We start from the raw sequence: 22,489 nt of genomic DNA, 5'->3' as shown, positions 1-22,489 counted from the left end.
AGGCTCCACTGTGGCCGGAGTGGAATGGGAGACCGCAGATGGCAGGGCTCAGGATTCCTGCTGTGCAGCGCCTGGAACCCGACACCACACTAAACACTAAAGGCTTCAACATGTTAAATGTTCAAGTTTATGCAAATGCAATTGGAAAAAGACTGAAAATGTTTTGCAGCACCAGGGTCTGGGCACTTAGCAGTTATTGAGTTGTCCATCAACTCCCCTAGATACCAAAGTATTCTAGAGTCAAATGTGAGACCATCTGTCCAAGATCTAAAGCTTGTCCGAAACTGGGTCATGCAACCAACAGCACAATCATCCCAAATACAAGAACGATTCTAAATCAGAAAGACTGAAAAAGAGCCAAGGTCCTGCACTGGCCCAAAGTTCAGACCACAACCCAAATGAAATACTGTGAAACGTTGTGCAGAAACGAATATCCACAAGATATTTATAAACATCATCCCAGAGGAAAATCCCGTCCGCTCACACAGGGGTCCATTCATTAGCTGCAATCAGTGGAGGTCCAGCTGCAGGATCACGGGACCTGAAATCTATAGGATAAGTTACAGGAGGCGATTAATCCGCCAAGGCTTTCTCCTGTACAAATGGTCGATAGCTGTGAGCACATGGCGCAACGTTCCACATGGCGTAGCGTGAATCCCTCGCAGACGCTCCTGGTGCACGTATTACTGGTAATTACAATTAGTAAAGCAGTATGAGTGGACATGGTTATGTGACTTTCAGTCATGTCTGGGAATCTGCTGCAGAACAATCCTGTGTTCTTTTCCGCGCCAAACTTAGGCAATACAAAAATAAGCAGATACTCAGACACCTACGCATGAGCGAACGACGCGGAATCCATTATCACGCTGGGGGCAGACACGGTCTGGATGAAAAGGACTGGTCCTATAGGAAACTTATAGAGAATAGTAAGAATATTTCTTAAAGGAAGCAAGCGCCGCAACAAAACCAAAATGACATTCTGTACGATGTTGCAATGCGACTTTGTGATCTTCATGCTGTGCAGCAAAATTTGACACATAGTCCTAACCTTAATATTTTACACCTCCCCTCTCTGTGTCAGACATGCTTAGAAAATTATCATAATCCATGTATCAATTCACTGACGGAGTTCTGAGATGTTGATAACGGTATGAAACTGACACACAAAGGCCACGTCCTGTATGGAGCTGGTAATGATTTTGTCAGGAGATTTAAAACATGTTGTTAATCTCCAAGTAATGATAGATGGAAAGAATCGACACCCGGCTCTGCTGCCAGTACTGACAGAAGGGATTGTGAGGGTGAGCTGACACACGGATGGATGTGTTGTAAGGACAGCTTCCGTTGTATCTGATCCTTGGAAAGTTCGGTGACAAACGCTAAGTATTGCATAACAGAGACCACATGATGGGTTACACGATTCCAGAATTGTGAATCTTTATCTAAATAGGTTATAAAAAAATGCATGGTCTTACTGCACTCATCCCCTACAACAAGTTAGAGCTTATAGTCCACACACCAGTCTAATACACCCAGGAATGGTTCTGCTCTGTAACTTGCCATCCACTCTTGATTAGTGAGTTGTCCTTTTCATCAGCATTCTGCCAGTAGGATAGGTGCCTCCCAGCATGCATTGTAGAGAGACAAAGACTCACCCTCACTTCCTGTAAACAGACAAAGACTAACCCTCACTACCTGTAAACAGACCAAGATCTACCCCACTTCCTGTAGAGTGACCAAGATCTACCCCACTTCCTGTAGAGTGACCAAGATCCACCCCACTTCCTGTAGAGTGACCAAGATCCACCCCACTTCCTGTAGAGTGACCAAGATCCACCCCACTTCCTGTAGAGTGACCAAGATCCACGCCACTTCCTGTAGAGTGTCCAAGATCTACCCCACTTCCTGTAGAGTGCCCAAGATCCACCCCAGTTCCTGTAGAGTGCCCAAGATCCACCCCACTTCCTGTAGAGTGACAACGATTAGCCTCCACTTCCTGTGGAAAAACATAGACCGGCCTCCACTTCCTGTAGAAAGACATAGACTGGCCTCCACTTCCTGTCGAGTGATAAAGATCGGCCTCCACTTCCTGTAGAAACAGATAGACCGGCCACCACTTCCTGTAGAAGGACATAGACCGGCCACCACTTCCTGTAGAAGGACATAGACCGGCCTCCACTTCCTGTAGAAGGACATAGACCGGCCTCCACTTCCTGTAGAAGGACATAGACCGGCCTCCACTTCCTGTAGAAGGACATAGACCGGCCTCCACTTCCTGTAGAAGGACATAGACCGGCCTCCACTTCCTGTAGAAGGACATAGACCGGCCTCCACTTCCTGTAGAAGGACATAGACTGCCATTCTAGAGTGATCTTTTTAATAGAAAGATAAGATAGTTTTTAAATAAAGTGATTTGCAGATTGTCTATGTATCATATGACCTATAAAATGAGATCAAATTATCTATAAATGCTGAGACTATTCAGGTGACAACTGCTTTTGGGAGTCAGAAATGTGCTCGCATCGGTTGTCACTTCCCTTCCCCCACTCTTCATACACAGTAAATATCTCAGCAGGGGGCCACACTGAGCACAGGAGACACTCCAGACTAAAGAGAATGTGAAATCAGTGCTCCATCTTTGGGTCTGATGGGAGAAAACTTGAAAACAGGAATAAAGGTAATTACGGTAGGTAAATTCTCTGTAGAATATATATTTACCATGTAATGCAGGAAAGTTTCTTCTGTTGCTGATGATAAATGCAGTTGTATCTGGACTTGCCCTTTAAGTGTAATTTCCTATAAGTGTCTATACAGGGGAGGGGGTCTGCTGTCTGTGTCCTTTCTTGTCCCCATATTATATGAGTGATGAATAGAAGACAGTGATTCAGAACACCAGGGCTTCTCGCCCCATTAATTTTCAGACCCGTCGACACAGACATAAATACCACATTTTATAAACTCAGGAGACATCGCAGCAGAGTATTGTGTGAGGTGAACTGAGGACATGGGGACGGCACTGTACAATGAAGAGGGATTATTATAGGATACTGACCGCCATATGACAGGAGGACGTTCCACAGATCAATGCCAGACGGGATGTGATTTGCTGACTTTCACATGGCAGGTTATATCCGGTCAGATCGGCACCGATCACTCCTGATCGAGAAACAAAGGGGATAATTATAGGAGCAGAAAAATAGCCAAAGGGATAAAACACTAAATGAGCTCCCGATGATTGACAGTTCGGACCAGGACCCTGAGCAATGTGATCTCCCATGATACTAGAAGAGAGAGCAATAACGGAGGAGCTCAAAGGATCCAGAGACTCCTCCAGCTTCAGAGCAGTGCTTACAACCTCTATAGCAAAAACCTTGCAAGTGCTGCACTCCTTGCCTGGGAATCAGTATTAAAAGTTGTCCGTTGTTGAGAACAGAAAGGATTGTTAATAATAGCTAAATTCATTGCAAAGTTGGTTGTTTTTTTTCAAGCACTTTGCAATTTTATTTATGTTGATGATTAAAACCCTTTAAAAACATTAATTACTGAATAAAAAGTTTTGCAAATTTTTAATGTAGTTTGTTGATTCAATTTCTCACCATTTCCTGGTTTTCATGCCTGCTGGGGAAAGGGCGCTTGCACTCCTACGTGATTGACAGTGTGAATAAGTGTCATGGTTGCGTTACTGACCTAGACTCTGAGCTTGAGATGCTGCGCACAGATACAGTTTTGCCTTTGCAGTGTGAGCCAGTAGGGATTCAGCCAACTTCAGAGCAGCACTTACAAGATCTATTGTAAAAAGCTTGTAAGCACTGCGTAAGTTCGGCCGTTGCTCTGAGACAATGAGCCATAAGCCAAATCAAAAATCCCCCTGTTCTTGGGAAACCCGATGATATTTAATAACAAATACATTATAAAGTTGCTTGTTGTTACAAGCACGTTTCAATTTTACCCATTTAAGATCATGAAAATAACCCTTTATGCTTTATTTGCGTCAAACCAGATAACCCCTTAATGGTGTATTCCCGTCTTGTAACATGATGACATATTAATAGGAAATGCAATCGCAGGGACTCAAAAATATTTTTTGAGCATGCTGAAGTTACTTGGTTAGCACCCGAGTATGATAACACCTTATCCCAGCACGTTCACTCATCACTAATTATAAATCGTGGATTATTAATATTATTATTAATAAATGAGGTAAGAATCAAAAGAACATAAATGAACGATGTGATTATTACCTATTGTATTATGTTTTGTCATATTATTGGGAACCCCTTGTCTCGGTGAGATCGGGGGGGGATCCAGAGCCTCCATTCTTGCACACAACGGTGGACTGCTGTTAATGAGGCAGCTGTATAAGCATCGCATTTTATAACCCCCAATTAATATGGAGAACCAGTTGTATAACAGCTGTGGCTGAAAACCTGATTAACTGCGACACGAGCCCCAAGAGCAGCTGCGAGCCCATTGAGCGCAGACTGTGGGGCCAGTGTGTACCTGTCGCTGCATCGCGCTCGCCCCTCCACATGTTATTTGAAAATGGTTGCAATTTAAGCATTTCCTGAGGCTGTCAGCACCTCCTCAGCCGGAGCAGACCCCAGACTCACCGAGCGTCCCACTGGAGACAATTCCCCCCAAACACCGCAATCATTTCACTACATTCTCACGAATATTTAGTCGGCCTCAAGTTTAAAGAGTAAAATCTGCAGCTCAGGACAAAGAGGAGCAGCGAGGAGCCATGAAATATTTTCTGTATTTTATTACCAGTCACTTGTGGAATTCCGCTTTGATCCAAATGTGTATATCTAAGTCAATCGTGTGATACTGTTTGCTGAAGAGACTTAGCCAAGTCTTTCATGTATGATACTGTTTGCTGGACTAGTGTATCTAAGTATCATGTGTGATACTGTCTGTGTGGCGCCCATGAGGCTCAGCCGCCACAGAGGTACTGCACCTTCTCCTAAGGTGTAGTGCCCCACCATCCAGGTAAGGTGGGAACTCCTTTCCACGCTCCAGCACTCACATCCCACACAACACAGTAGTTCAGCAAAGCCACATTGCGGCTCTTGCAAAGAGTGTAGCAGAGCACCTTTGGTGGCTCCCTGCTTGGAACACAAAACGTGCTGGGAGGTGGGTGGAGTTAGAGTACATAAGAGAGTGGGGAAGTTGAGAATTACAGGTCAGTCCGGGAGGTCAGTCAGATGTGGAGTCTGAGGAAGGAAGCCACTCGGAGAGGAGTGGGGATCCCTGGAAGAAGGGATGGAGGAAGGAGTGCTGCAGCTGCCTCAGTGATCTGAGCCAGCTGGCACAGGAAAGGAAAGGAGGAAGAAGGACATTGATCTGTAACCTAAGCATCCATAGGAAAGAGAGATTAGCACGGAACGAAGGAGTAAAAGAGAACAGAGAGGACGTGGGTTAGAAGGAAGAACCCTGCCTATAGGTTCTAAGAGCAAGGCCGGGGCCCGGTCCCCAAGGTTGTATGGACACTTATGGTTCTGCAGCAGACACCGGTGGAGTAGTTGGCTGTAAATGCACTACTCCCATCTAAGACTTGGGGCACAACAGCACTTGGATAGAGAGCCGGGACTCAGTAGAAGGGAGTCCCCGAAGCAGGCTACAGCTGTCTGCCGTACAAGTAGAGTTCTTGGGAACATCTGTCAGGAGGAACTCCAGTGTAACTCAGTACTAGGAGATCTTTACACTTAAAGGCACTATAGAGGAGACGTTCAGAAAGGTACATGTTGGAGGGGAGCATCCTATCTTGCCTGGAGGTTGACTGAGTCTCTGACCCGGAGGACATGGCCCAGAGGCAGGCACCTGTGTGTACTACAGACTGTGAGTAAAGCTTTGGAACTGCAAGCCCCGGTGTCCTCCATTTATTACTGCACCAACACACTCAGCACCGCTACATCTGGGAACCAGCTTCCACACTGCCTGTGCCTCTCCTCATCCATAACACCTACACTGCCTTGGGGCTAGACCTCCACCTGTGGGGAGCTTCATCATCTTGGCTGCACCACACCACCAGCCCTGGAGGATCTGCATGCAGCGTCGGCCTAACATCCCACTTGCCGAACACCACAGGTGGCGTCACAAACTATTCATTCAAACCATTACATTCCCCCATTACTTGGGCTCCCAGGGCCAAGGACCGGGTCATCACTGCTGTGACACCTTCCCCCCTGACACCGGCCCGGTACCGAGTACCCCACAGCCCTGGGAGGGCGACCCATCTGTTGAACAGGTGAATCTAAGTAAATCAAGTGTGATACTGTCTGTTGAACTGGTGTATCTAAGCCTGCAATGTATGATACTGCCCACTAAGCTGGCATATCTAATCCTATTATATGTGACACTGTCTTCTGAGCTGAGTATCTAAGCCTATAATGTCTGATACTGTCCCCAAGCTAATATATCTAAGCCTGTCATATGTGATAACCGCTACATCTGGATAAACATGGCGTCCCAGCTGCCGGCTTGCAGATGAGCAGAGAAGCAAATAGCGTGGAGTGTTTTTATCAACACACTGAGAAAAAGGGCAAGAGAGCAGTTAAATGGGCAGTGTGTGCCTATGTAGTGCCAAAGGGGACTGTAGGGGGGTGAGATTCACCAGTAGACCCAAGGCTACAACTCGTGGGAGACAACTTGACGCAAGAGAAGTGGGACCCAACCTGCTGCTATCATAAGTTAAAGGATATCTGTAATTTCAGGTGACTTTACAAAATTAGTTGTCCTTTGTGTACACCAGTAATAACACTATTTCTGACCATTATATGACTACTGAATTTTTTTTTAATCAGTTTTCTTCTCTCGAGGCTCCACATCCAATTTTAAGCTATATCTGAGCTAGTGGGTGGAAACTAGATGTTATGATGACTTATATAGACAGCACAAACAGACATGATGGATTTCTGCTCTCCTATCTCTATGTAGCACATGTTCAGAAGTATCAGCAGATGCAAGGAGGATATTATACAAAATACTGAGCAGAGTAGATGTGAATCCAGCATTGGAGTGAAATAAATATTTACCAGAAAGCAGCAACTAGTCTGTGTGTTTGTGCCTGTCTCTTTCTGATTCTGCTACCCCCTTTACCCCAACAGTCTCCATAGACTTCAATTTGAGATAAAATTCTTGCGTGTGCAAAGTATTGTCATGTGCCCAGTGCATATTTACAGCTGAGAAAAGTCGAGCATCCATGAAAGGCAGAGGCATAGTAGCTGTAAAGGGCAATAGTAGTACTGTGCTGCATCCAAATATGTGACAGGTGCATCCCAAGGAGAGCATAGACATCATAGAACTGCATAGGTGCACGGTAAAAACTCGGATGTAGTATGAAGCTAGTCAGGATTTGTCCTGCGACTGTTCAGAACAATAAAAAAAACTTTCGTTGAGGGCAAAAGGTCAGCGTGAGCCCCCCTTACCCATCCCCTAGATCTGTCCCATACATTGTATTGGAGCAGTGTACGCCCTGTGCTGTATACTGAGGAGCCCTTTCCCAGTTCCCGTGACTTTCTGGCTGTTTTTTATCACATCCTGACACATGAAGAACAGCAATGATTACTTCTGGCAAAACTTAGCATAACTTCTACTTTTGGCCCAACTTACCGAGCCCCCCGGCGTGAGCGTCAATGAGGGAAGCGGCTACAGCGATCCCTTCTGGAAGACCAAGGTCACTGGCAGCTTGTGAAGTGAGGTTATTCCCAACTGGAACTCCTGGAGACACAACTCGGTTTCCTGGGCAGACGGAGGATAAATAACAAGAGTTCACACTGATAAACAGAAATAAAGCAGATTTTCTCTGTAATACGTCCATAAAAGTGGCTCTCGACCAAAAACTGACGCAACCGAGGTGCTTATCCCACAATAATACACTGGTGGACTAAAAGTTGTCATTAACCATTTATCCGACAGGGGGCGCTAAATATCCTGTTAGCTGATGGCGAAAAGACGATGTCATGCAATGGAAGCTATGGTCTGGCTCATATTTACTAAGATTGGTGGCACTGGCAACATACTGTATAGAGTAGTCTCTAAAAATATTTACAATGAAAAACAATAAATATAGTCTAAAATGCATGAAAATATTTATCAGAATAAGAAGTCATGTGTGTACATGATGAATAACATTACTAGGGCTATTTTATGACTTTTATCCTTCATCTTACACCAGGATTCTCCCATATAGACTGTATCTGTAATTTCTAGTTGTTTCTGAGCTAGTGGGACCAGACAAGCTTCTATGATGCCTCCCATACACAGCACACTGAAACATTTGGGATTCCTGCTCTCATGTCTTTATACAGCAGCATTGGACAGTGTAGATGTGAATCCAGCTCTGGAATGAGATTAAACACTTTATCTCAGTTTGCTTCTTCCTCCATAGACTTCAATAAGCTGCTGTAATCTGATCTCTCAGTGAGCTGGATCCTTATTTTTATTTTGGCCAAGATGGATTTTAGCAGTTTTCAGACTGATGAAATCAGGAGGAGAGAAGAGTGGCTAATAAGTGGAGGAAGGAGCAGAATTGCTGATGAGATATATTAAAGTTTCTTATATTCGCTTGTACCATTGATTTATGCAAAATTTGTTGATATGACAGTAACATTTTACATATGTAGGGGGTTCACTTATTTTGTTACCAGAGACATGATTTACATGAGTTTTAATTGGGTTGTCTCATTATGACATCCCCAGCCTAAATACCCTATTAGGGTTCACAGGCAAACGCAGAAAACGGCCCCTGTGCAAGAACTCTATACTATAGAGTGGGGCTCCAATTCTATGGAGAGTGGGGCTCCAATTCTATGGAGAGTGGGGCTCCAATTCTATGGAGAGTGGGGCTCCAAAGATAAAGGTCTCCATCAGATGTAGAATACAGGAGCAACGGAAACATCAAGGCCACCATAGTGAAAGAAGCTTTCTTCCCCAATAAAAAACAAATGTCATCTTCGCACTCAGCAGATTTCTGATGTTCTGGGATGATGAATTACGCTGTGACTAGCGCTAGGGTCAGGCCGTCTCGGGCGGTTGGGAACCAGATGTTTTGGCATAAATCGTGGACACAGTTTGTGTTATATACAGTTCAGCTGTTTAAAAGGGACATGAGGATATGGACTGATTTACCCTGTGTGCGGGGCATTACTGGGGGACCCCACACAAGAATGCAGATTATAGGGGCTCCCAGATTAGTTGTATGATGCAAAAAAAAGATTCCGGTCCATCAGGTTCAGCCTTTCTCCACCAGCTATACATTCTCTATTGCTAGATTATTTATAAGCCACACTGCCATTTGTTGTAAGAAAAAGATCCAGCCCTTTATAAAGGCTGTTATAGTGTTGGCCATTACTGCACTTACATTTCAGTCTGACTGCTCTAACCGTAAAGAACCCTTTCCTGTTTAGCTGCCAGAATTGCCTTTCCTGCCTGGTACTTTGTAAGTTCTTAGGAAAGAATAAGTCATGTGCCGTCCTTTGTATATATTTATACATATAAATGAGATCTCCTCTGAAGTGTTTTTTTTTCTAACCTAAACAAGCCCAACTTTTCTAATCTTTCTAGCTTTCCAATATACCTTTTATAGGGTGGAGCCCAAAAGAATATCCTGTATATAAACAGTGATAAATGGAGGGATAATAATACACTGGATCATGTTTATTTATCTCTCTTTTTATACATCCTAAAATCTTGTTTGCTGTTGCAGCTGCTGATTGACATTGAGTGCTGCTGCTCAGCTTCCTTGTAACCAGAACAGAAAGTCCTTCTCCTGTTCAGTAGTCCGAAGAATACTGCCATTTAATGTATATGCAGCAACACAATTAATACGACCGTGCTGCATTACTCTACATTAAACTTCATCTACTGGACAGTATTTGCAACCTTCTATGATGCAAATATCACCTATAAAGAATGGAGAACTTACCTCTCTGTCTATCTATCTCATATCTATCTATCTAAAATATAGCTATCTCGTAACTTTCAATTCAAATTCAAAGAAGCTTTATTGGCAGGACCAAATAAACATTAGGGACTGTAGGAACGATGGATGGGGCACATCCAAGGTGGAGGCTATGGAAGTCTATGGCATATCATAGCGGTCATTCTCACAACCTATGGCACGTGCTCACATTTTGCGCTGCTATTTCCACCACACTCTCTTCTTCCCTTAGCAGGATATATGTTTTCTCTTCCTCCTTCATGGAGCTGAAATCTGGGAGGAGATCGGAGAGTCTCCTGAAGTGAGTGTCCCTCACACTGCTGAGTATTTGGTGCAGTGTAGTAGGAAGTGGATCTCCTCCTCCAGGTCACAGTGTTGGCACAGTCTGTCCTCCCTGGACTTGTAGCCTTGTCTGTGCCGGCCAACCTCGATGGACAAACTGTGGGCACTGAGTCTATACCGGCTCAGGATCTGATGATCTCTGGGGTCTGCGAGTGTCTCCAAATATGGGGCCAGTTTGTGTTCTCTCTGTAGACTCCGGTACATGGTCGAGTTTCTGTGAGGTGATGATATCGTTCCTCCAGACATGCCTCTCCTGATGCTCATGTACCATCTTCCTGATTCTTACTTTTGGGGTTTGGGTGAGCTGTTCTGGGGGTCCTGGTTCGGGTGGTCCACCTATATGTAGCAGGGCTTTATGGTGATGGGAGCTTGGATTGCTACTATGTTGGTGAGCCTGGAAGGACAATGCCCTCTTCAGGACTGCTCAGTGTAGAGGGAATCTGCCCAGCTCAGCCCGACAGGCACTGATGGTGGTGCTCCGATGGACCTGGATAAGGGTCTTACAGAATTCCAGATGGAATATTTCTGTTGGGCTGGAATCCCACTTTGACCAGTCAAGGTATGTGTTAGGACCCAGACTTTGCTACCGTACAAAAGGATTGAGGCAATGATGGCATCAAAGATTTTTAGCCACACCCTCACTGATGGCTTCAGATGGTAGAGATTCCTTTGGATGACATAGAAGGTTTTGCAGGCCTTGTCATTCAGGGTCTCTATGGCTTGTTTGAAGCTCCCTGACTGGTGAATTTTCAGGCCCAGGTAGGTGTACTTGTCCATTCCTGTAAGAGTGCAGTTGTTTAACACAACTGAAGGGTGCTGGTCCGACCTTGGCTTTCTCCTCTGGAACATCATGATGTTGGTTTTCTTTGGGTTGATGGGTAGTGCCCATGTGGAGTTGAATTTCTACAAGATTTTCAGGTTGTCTTGAAGGACAACTCTACTTAGAAGAATCTAAGAATCTCCAGTTATTACAAATAGTTCAGTAAAATAAAAATTTCCAGGGAAACATTGAGGATTTTGTTTTGTTTTAGCTACAGTTACACAATGCCTTTAAATAGGTCTCCTCTCGATTCCTGAGTTTAGGACCCAACATTTAATGGTGCCGTACCCCGTATCACTGTTACCAAGAAACAAGATGCAGGTAGAAAACAATCTAAATGTTGAAGAGGCTCAAGCACAATGACCCGTTCAAAAGGCAGATTGAATGTCGAACCCCACCGATCTGATAATGATGGCCTATACTAACAATAGGCAATCCATATTCTGATTCTAGGCAGCAGGACCCAAGAAATGACTGGAAATAGATGAAGGGATATTTTAGTCTTGGGCAAGAAGAGCTTTGTCTTTCTCACAAGAAGAACGCTTCACCACAGTCTCATCACTGATAACCCTGTAAATCGGGGAGTAACCAATAAACCATATTCATACAACCAGACTTTTTCTCATCCTTTATTGTACAGTCTGTACGTCCTGTTCTGACCACATTATAAAGCAAAGAAAAAATAGTTTTCCCACAAGCCTTGACCTCATAAAACTGGGGAATAGCACTGATTCTGAGAAGAGTAGACATGGTTTCTTTTTGTGGCCTCAGTAACAATGTATCATTAGTGTCAGTGAAGATGCTCTTCTTCATCCTGAAAGTGCAGGAAGCGCCCAGAAAGAACCCGCCGCTATGAGCCAGGATAATATCTGAATATTTACAGTCAACAAGCTGAATGTTCAAGGAAGAAAATGCATTGAGAGAAACGCTGTGTTCCCAACAGACAGCGACCGCACAGCTGGAAGGAGTTTAATGGACGGCTCAGAATTCTGCCATCTCTGCAGCTTTTTCCTCAAGTCAGCTGCACAGAATATAAACACATATCTGCGCGCTTAACATGGAGGTAAAAACTACTAATTATTACTCCTGGTGGACAGCCAATCAACAGGCGACGCTCACGTATGGGTTTATAATTGACGGCTTTGTGGAAATTGAACCTTCTAGTTTATTATACATAGTCTAAAGTACAACCTTGGCCAAGACATCAAATCTGTAAATTAAATTTCCCCACAAAAGGTCAATAATGCTAACAAACTGCACACCGAGTGGAGAATAGAGGCAACATGTAAGATATAAAGGTGCAGAGACTGTCATACATGATAGTGCATGTCTAAACATAATCATACAATTTATTTCAATCTATATTTTATAATAGATTATAGAGTAGAGCTGAATTAATAACTCTAAAGGCTAGAGAGCCAAAATGTATAGATAAAATAACACTGCTCTTATGTACAAGAATATAACTATTATAATACTGCCCCTATGCCCTATGTACAAGAATATAACTACTATAATACTGCCCCTATATACAAGAATATAACTACTATAATACTGCTCCTATATACAAGAATATAACTACTATAATACTGCCTCTATGAACAAGAATATAACTACTATAATACTGCCCATATGTACAAGAATATAACTACTATAATACTGCTCCTATATACAAGAATATAACTACTATAATACTGCCCCTATATACAAGAATATAACTACTATAATACTGCTCCTATGTACAAGAATATAACTACTATAATACTGCCCCCTATGTACAAGAATATTACTACTATAGTACTGCTCCTATGTACAAGAATATAACTACTATAATACTGCCCCTATGTACAAGAATATAACTACTATAATACTGCCCCTATATACAAGAATATAACTACTATAATACTGCTCCTATGTACAAGAATATAACTACTATAATACTGCCCCCTATGTACAAGAATATATCTATTATAATACTGCTCCTATGTACAAGAATATAACTACTATAATACTGCTCCTATATACAAGAATATAACTACTATAATACTGCCCCTATATACAAGAATATAACTACTATAATACTGCTCCTATATACAAGAATATAACTACTATAATACTGCCTCTATGAACAAGAATATAACTACTATAATACTGCCCCTATGTACAAGAATATAACTACTATAATACTGCTCCTATGTACAAGAATATAACTACTATAATACTGCCCCCTATATACAAGAATATAACTACTATAATACTGCCCCCTAAGTACAAGAATATAACTACTATAATACTGCTCCTATATACAAGAATATAACTACTATAATACTGCTCCTATATACAAGAATATAACTACTATAATACTGCCTCTATGAACAATATAACTACTATAATACTGCCCATATGTACAAGAATATAACTACTATAATACTGCCCCTATATACAAGAATATAACTACTATAATACTGTCCCTATGTACAAGAATATAACTACTATAATACTGCTCCTATGTACAAGAAAATAACTACTATAATACTGCCCCTATGTACAAGAATATAACTACTATAATACTGCCCCTATGTACAAGAATATAACTACTATAATACTGCTCCTATGTACAAGAATATAACTACTATAATACTGCCCCCTATGTACAAGAATATAACTACTATAATACTGCCCCTAGGTACAAGAATATAACTACTATAATACTGCTCCTATATACAAGAATATAACTACTATAATACTGCCCCCTATGTACAAGAATATAACTACTATAATACTGCACCTATGAGCAAGAATATAACTACTATAATACTGCTCCTATACACAAGAATATAACTACTATAATACTGCTCCTATACACAAGAATATAACTACTATAATACTGCCCCCTATGTACAAGAATATAACTACTATAATACTGCTCCTATATACAAGAATATAACTACTATAATACTGCTCCTATATACAAGAATATAACTACGATAATACTGCCCCTATGCACAAGAACATAACTACTATAATACTGCCCCTATGTACAAGAATATAACTACTATAATAGTGCTCTTATATACAAGAATATAACTACTATAATACTGCCCCTATGTACAAGAATATAACTACTATAATACTGCACCTATGAACAAGAATATAACTACTAAAATACTGCACCTATGAGCAAGAATATAACTACTATAATACTGCTCCTATGTACAAGAAAATAACTACTATAATACTGCCCCTATGTACAAGAATATAACTACTATAATACTGCCCCTATGTACAAGAATATAACTACTATAATACTGCTCCTATGTACAAGAATATAACTACTATAATACTGCCCCCTATGTACAAGAATATAACTACTATAATACTGCCCCTAGGTACAAGAATATAACTACTATAATACTGCTCCTATATACAAGAATATAACTACTATAATACTGCCCCCTATGTACAAGAATATAACTACTATAATACTGCACCTATGAGCAAGAATATAACTACTATAATACTGCTCCTATACACAAGAATATAACTACTATAATACTGCTCCTATACACAAGAATATAACTACTATAATACTGCCCCCTATGTACAAGAATATAACTACTATAATACTGCTCCTATATACAAGAATATAACTACTATAATACTGCTCCTATATACAAGAATATAACTACGATAATACTGCCCCTATGCACAAGAACATAACTACTATAATACTGCCCCTATGTACAAGAATATAACTACTATAATAGTGCTCTTATATACAAGAATATAACTACTATAATACTGCCCCTATGTACAAGAATATAACTACTATAATACTGCACCTATGAACAAGAATATAACTACTATAATACTGCTCCCTATGTACAAGAATATAACTACTATAATACTGCCCCTATATACAAGAATATAACTACTATAATACTGCCCTCTATGTACAAGAATATAACTACTATAATACTGCCCCTATGTACAAGAATATAACTACTATAATACTGCTCCTATGTACAAGAATATAACTACTATAATACTGCCTCTATGTACAAGAATATAACTACTATAATACTGCTCCTATGTACAAGAGTATAACTACTATAATACTGCCCCTATGTATAAGAATATAACTACTATAATACTGCTCCTATGTAAAAGAATATAACTACTATAATACTGCCCCCTAAGTACAAGAATATAACTACTATAATACTGCCCCTATATACAAGAATATAACTACTATAATACTGCTCCTATGTACAAGAATATAACTACTATAATACTGCCCCCTATGTACAAGAATATATCTATTATAATACTGCTCCTATGTACAAGAATATAACTACTATAATACTGCTCCTATATACAAGAATATAACTACTATAATACTGCCCCTATATACAAGAATATAACTACTATAATACTGCTCCTATATACAAGAATATAACTACTATAATACTGCCTCTATGAACAAGAATATAACTACTATAATACTGCCCCTATGTACAAGAATATAACTACTATAATACTGCTCCTATGTACAAGAATATAACTACTATAATACTGCCCCCTATATACAAGAACATAACTACTATAATACTGCCCCCTAAGTACAAGAATATAACTACTATAATACTGCCCCTATATACAAGAATATAACTACTATAATACTGCTCCTATATACAAGAATATAACTACTATAATACTGCCTCTATGAACAATATAACTACTATAATACTGCCCATATGTACAAGAATATAACTACTATAATACTGCCCCTATATACAAGAATATAACTACTATAATACTGTCCCTATGTACAAGAATATAACTACTATAATACTGCTCCTATGTACAAGAAAATAACTACTATAATACTGCCCCTATGTACAAGAATATAACTACTATAATACTGCCCCTATGTACAAGAATATAACTACTATAATACTGCTCCTATGTACAAGAATATAACTACTATAATACTGCCCCCTATGTACAAGAATATAACTACTATAATACTGCCCCTAGGTACAAGAATATAACTACTATAATACTGCTCCTATATACAAGAATATAACTACTATAATACTGCCCCCTATGTACAAGAATATAACTACTATAATACTGCACCTATGAGCAAGAATATAACTACTATAATACTGCTCCTATACACAAGAATATAACTACTATAATACTGCTCCTATACACAAGAATATAACTACTATAATACTGCCCCCTATGTACAAGAATATAACTACTATAATACTGCTCCTATATACAAGAATATAACTACTATAATACTGCTCCTATATACAAGAATATAACTACGATAATACTGCCCCTATGCACAAGAACATAACTACTATAATACTGCCCCTATGTACAAGAATATAACTACTATAATAGTGCTCTTATATACAAGAATATAACTACTATAATACTGCCCCTATGTACAAGAATATAACTACTATAATACTGCACCTATGAACAAGAATATAACTACTATAATACTGCTCCCTATGTACAAGAATATAACTACTATAATACTGCCCCTATATACAAGAATATAACTACTATAATACTGCCCTCTATGTACAAGAATATAACTACTATAATACTGCCCCTATGTACAAGAATATAACTACTATAATACTGCTCCTATGTACAAGAATATAACTACTATAATACTGCCTCTATGTACAAGAATATAACTACTATAATACTGCTCCTATGTACAAGAGTATAACTACTATAATACTGCCCCTATGTATAAGAATATAACTACTATAATACTGCTCCTATGTAAAAGAATATAACTACTATAATACTGCCCCCTAAGTACAAGAATATAACTACTATAATACTGCCCCTATATACAAGAATATAACTACTATAATACTGCTCCTATATACAAGAATATAACTACTATAATACTGCCCATATGTACAAGAATATAACTACTATAATACTGCCCCTATATACAAGAATATAACTACTATAATACTGTCCCTATGTACAAGAATATAACTACTATAATACTGCCCCCTATGTACAAGAATATAACTACTATAATACTGCTCCTATGTACAAGAATATAACTACTATAATACTGCCCCTATGTACAAGAATAAAACTACTATAATACTGTCCCTATGTACAAGAATATAACTACTATAATACTGCCCCCTATGTACAAGAATATAACTACTATAATACTGCTCCTATATACAAGAATATAACTACGATAATACTGCCCCTATGCACAAGAACATAACTACTATAATACTGCCCCTATGCACAAGAACATAACTACTATAATACTGCCCCTATGTACAAGAATCTAACTACTATAATACTGCTCCTATGTACAAGAATATAACTACTATAATACTGCCCCTATGTACAAGAATATAACTACTATAATACTGCTCCTATATACAAGAATATAACTACTATAATACTGCTCCTATATACAAGAATATAACTACGATAATACTGCCCCTATGTACAAGAATATAACTACTATAATACTGCCCCTATGTACAAGAATATAACTACTATAATACTGCACCTATGAACAAGAATATAACTACTACAATAATACTGCTCCCTATGTACAAGAATATAACTACTATAATACTGCCCCTATGTACAAGAATATAACTACTATAATACTGCCCCTATGTACAAGAATATAACTACTATAATACTGCTCCTATGTACAAGAATATAACTACTATAATACTGCCTCTATGTACAAGAATATAACTACTATTATACTGCTCCTATGTGCAAGAATATAACTACTATAATACTGCCCTCTATGTACAAGAATATAACTACTATAATACTGCACCTATGAACAAGAATATAACTACTATAATAGTGTTCTTATATACAAGAATATAACTACTATAATACTGCCCTCTATGTACAAGAATATAACTACTATAATACTGCCCCTATGTACAAGAATATAACTACTATAATACTGCCCTCTATGTACAAGAATATAACTACTATAATACTGCCCCTATGTACAAGAATATAACTACTATAATACTGCCCCTATGTACAAGAATATAACTACTATTATACTGCTCCTATGTGCAAGAATATAACTACTATAATACTGCTCCTATGTACAAGAATATAATGACTATAATACTGCCCTCTATGTACAAGAATATAACTACTATAATACTGCTCCTATATACAAGAATATAATGACTATCATACTGCCCTCTATGTACAAGAATATAACTACTATAATACTGCTCTTATATACAAGAATATAATGACTATAATACTGCCCTCTATGAACAAGAATACAACTACTATAATACTGCACCTATGTACAAGAATATAACTACTATAATACTGCACCTATTTACAAGAATATAACTACTAAAATACTGCCCCTTGAGAAAGGCACCGCCGAAACGTGCGTCGGGGCGGGAGGGCCTGTCCGGGAAGGTGTTCCATTGCATACAAGGTATTTATATACATCATCATGTTATCGCGATACTTCGGGAATAGATGTATTTCTCCCCTGCTGGGTTATCGGTATAACATTGGGGCTACTTTATGCCATGTCATAGATGCATTGTATTACTGATATTACCTGCATATAGGGGGGACATTTTATATATGGATATTTATCCTTAGTATCAACACCTTGATTTCTTTTTTTATGGACACTTTTCCTATGGACATACCCACCCTGGGCCATTTTCCATGATTTTGGGATCCATCTGGTTCCATCTTCTAGCCCTATCTTGTCTGTTTGTCTGTAATATTTTAATATAATTAATAAAGTTGCTATTATCTTTCTTGGACCTTATGACTGTTTGGTTTTTGGTGCTTTTGACCTCTATGTACAAGAATATAACTACTATAATACTGCTCCTATGTACAAGAATATAACTACTATAATACTGCCCCTATGTACAAGAATATAACTACTATAATACTGCTCCTATGTACAAGAATATAACTACCATAATACTGCCCCCTATGTACAAGAATATAACTACTATAATACTGCTCCTATGTACAAGAATATAACTACTATAATACTGCCCCTATATACAAGAATATAACTACTATAATACTGCCCCTATGTACAAGAATATAACTACTATAATACTGCCCCTATGTACAAGAATATAACTACTATAATACTGCCCCTGTATACAAGAATATAACTACTATAATACTGTCCCTATGTACAAGAATATGACTACTATAATACTGCCCCCTATGTGCAAGAATATAACTACTATAATACTGCCCCTATGTACAAGAATATAACTACTATAATACTGCTCCTATATACAAGAATATAACTACTATAATACTTCCCCTATGAACAAGAATATAACTGCTATAATACTGCCCTTATGTACAAGAATATAACTACTATAATACTGCTCCTATATACAAGAATATAACTACTATAAAACTGCACCTATGCACAAGAATATAACTACTATAATACTGCCCCCTATGTACAAGAATATAACTACTATAATACTGCACCTATGAACAAGAATATAACTACTATAATACTGCTCCTATATACAAGAATATAACTACTATAAAACTGCACCTATGCACAAGAATATAACTACTATAATACTGCCCCCTATGTACAAGAATATAACTACTATAATACTGCACCTATGTACAAGAATATAACTACTATAATGCTGCTCCCTATGTACAAGAATATAACTACAATAATGCTGCTCCCTATATACAAGAATATAACTACTATAATACTGCCCCTATATACAAGAATATAACTACTATAATACTGCCCCTATGTACAAGAATATAACTACTATAATGCTGCTCCCTATGTACAAGAATATAACTACAATAATGCTGCTCCCTATATACAAGAATATAACTACTATAATACTGCCCCTATATACAAGAATATAACTACTATAATACTGCCCCTATGTACAAGAATATAACTACTATAATACTGCCCCTATGTACAAGAATATAACTACTATAATACTGCCGCTATATACAAGAATATAACTACTATAATACTGCCGCTATATACAAGAATATAACTACTATAATACTGCCCCTATATACAAGAATATAACTACTATAATACTGCTCCTATGTACAAGAATATAACTACTATAATGCTGCCCCTATGAACAAGAATATAACTACTATAATACTGCCCTCTATGTACAAGAATATAACTACTATAATACTGCCTCCTATGTACAAGAATATAACTACTATAATACTGCCCCTATAAAGAATATAACTACTACAATACTGTCCCTATGAACAAGAATATAACTACTATAATACTGCCCCCTATGTACAAGAATATAACTACTATAATACTGCCCCCTATGTACAAGAATATAACTACTATAATACTGCCCCTATGAACAAGAATATAACTACTATAATACTGCCCCCTATGTACAAGAATATAGCTACTATAATACTGCCCCTATGTACAAGAATATAACTACTATAATACTGCCCCCTATGTACAAGAATATAACTACTATAATACTGCTCCCTATGTACAAGAATATAACTACTATAATACTGCTCCCTATGTACAAGAATATAACTACTATAATACTGCCCCTATATACAAGAATATAACTACTATAATACTGCCGCTATATACAAGAATATAACTACTATAATACTGCCCCTATATACAAGAATATAACTACTATAATACTGCCCCCTATGTACAAGAATATAACTACTATAATACTGCCCCTATATACAAGAATATAACTACTATAATACTGCCCCTATGTACAAGAATATAACTACTATAATACTGCCCCTATATACAAGAATATAACTACTATAATACTGCCCCTATGTACAAGAATATAACTACTATAATACTGCCCCTATGTACAAGAATATAACTACTATAATACTGCCCCTATATACAAGAATATAACTACTATAATACTGCCCCCTATGTACAAGAATATAACTACTATAATACTTCCCCTATATACAAGAATATAACTACTATAATACTGCCCCTATATACAAGAATATAACTACTATAATACTGCCCCTATGTACAAGAATATAACTATTATAATACTTCCCCTATGTACAAGAATATAACTACTATAATACTGCTCCCTATGTACAAGAATAGAACTATTATAATACTGCCTCTACTTATTAACATTGACTTGAATTTTAATCTTATATTGTTATCAGTAGAGTAAGTAGAGGAAAAGTATAATGAATGGAGGACGGAGATGCTATTATAGCTGAGTGATCATCAATACATCTCTACAGTTTAATCAAGAGGGTGGATGTTTTCATTTTTGAGAAATTGTTGAAATAGCAGCTCCATTTACAGCTGTCTGTGGTGGGGATTGTGATCTGGGTGTCATGCTTGTTCATAGTGGGGGGTCGTAGTCTGTCAGGCAAAAGCCCTTGAACTTGGGGATCCCCAGCTGCTTGAACAGACTGACCTTGTTGACACTTTGACATCAGTAGGTTTAAAGCTTGAACTCAACATCTCACCTTTTTAGACTATTGATGGCATGTTTTGGCATAACCTGTCACTTTATTGCTAAACAAGTCAAGTTTATAGAGCTCCAGCCATTTTGGCTTTAGGAAAAAAAAAGCCTACATACAATCTTCTCTAAAAATCGAGAGATCAGCCAACCATTACTAACTAGGTCCAAACTAGGACAAGAATCTATGACTTTTAAATGACATTAGTTAAAAGAGGTGGGTGTGACAACACATGAGTATAACAGTACAAGAAAAATAATTATTTGTATGATCATAAGGAGCCAGAAAGATCAGTAGAATATTTTCTTAGTTGTCCATAAATAAGAACTCCCCCTAGTGGTGGCTGTATAAATCTGTATGTAGTGAGCTCCTCCTTGTGATGGCTGCGTAAATCTTTATGTAGTGAGCGCCCTATAGTAGTGGATGTGTAAACCTGTATGCAGTAAACTCCCCCTAGTGGTGGTTCAATAAATCTGTATGTAGTGAGCTCCCCCTAGTGGTGACTGTATAAATCTATAAGCAGTAAGATCCCTCTAGTGGTGGCTGTAAAAATATGTATGGAGTAAGCTCCGCCTAGTGGTGGCTATATAAATCTGTATGCAGTAAGTTTCCCCTACTGGTGGCTATATAATTCTGTATGCAGTAAGCTCCCCCTAGTGGTGGCTGTATAAATCTGTATGGAGTAAGCTCCGCCTACTGGTGGCTGTATAAATCTGTATGGAGTAAGCGCCGCCTAGTGGTGGTTATCTAAATCTGTATGCAGTAAGCACCCTCTAGTGGTGGCTATCTAAATCTTTATGCCGTAAGCACCCTCTAGTGGTGGC

At 38.6% G+C, this 22,489-nt stretch overlaps 1 protein-coding gene across 9 annotated transcripts in view; it reads right to left on the bottom strand.

Moving 5' to 3' along the window:
* The window catches only part of FGGY (FGGY carbohydrate kinase domain containing), a 366,153-nt gene that overhangs the window by 149,075 nt on the left and 194,589 nt on the right, over positions 1-22,489 (bottom strand). For all 9 annotated transcript variants that reach the window (XM_073544587.1, XM_073544585.1, XM_073544588.1 and 6 more), the window contains 2 exons: positions 7,612-7,740; positions 3,053-3,156 (listed from right to left, as the gene is read on the bottom strand). In XM_073544587.1, coding sequence (XP_073400688.1) covers positions 3,053-3,156; positions 7,612-7,740 — 233 coding nt within the window. The remainder of the gene's footprint in view (positions 1-3,052; positions 3,157-7,611; positions 7,741-22,489) is intronic.

The sequence above is a fragment of the Dendrobates tinctorius genome, unplaced genomic scaffold (assembly GCF_039654945.1).
Source record: "Dendrobates tinctorius isolate UK_male_01 unplaced genomic scaffold, ASM3965494v1 ptg000138l, whole genome shotgun sequence".
Taxonomy (NCBI): domain Eukaryota; kingdom Metazoa; phylum Chordata; class Amphibia; order Anura; family Dendrobatidae; genus Dendrobates; species Dendrobates tinctorius.
The sequence above is the reverse complement of the archived record's forward strand: the minus strand, read 5'-3'. Positions and strand labels throughout refer to the sequence as shown.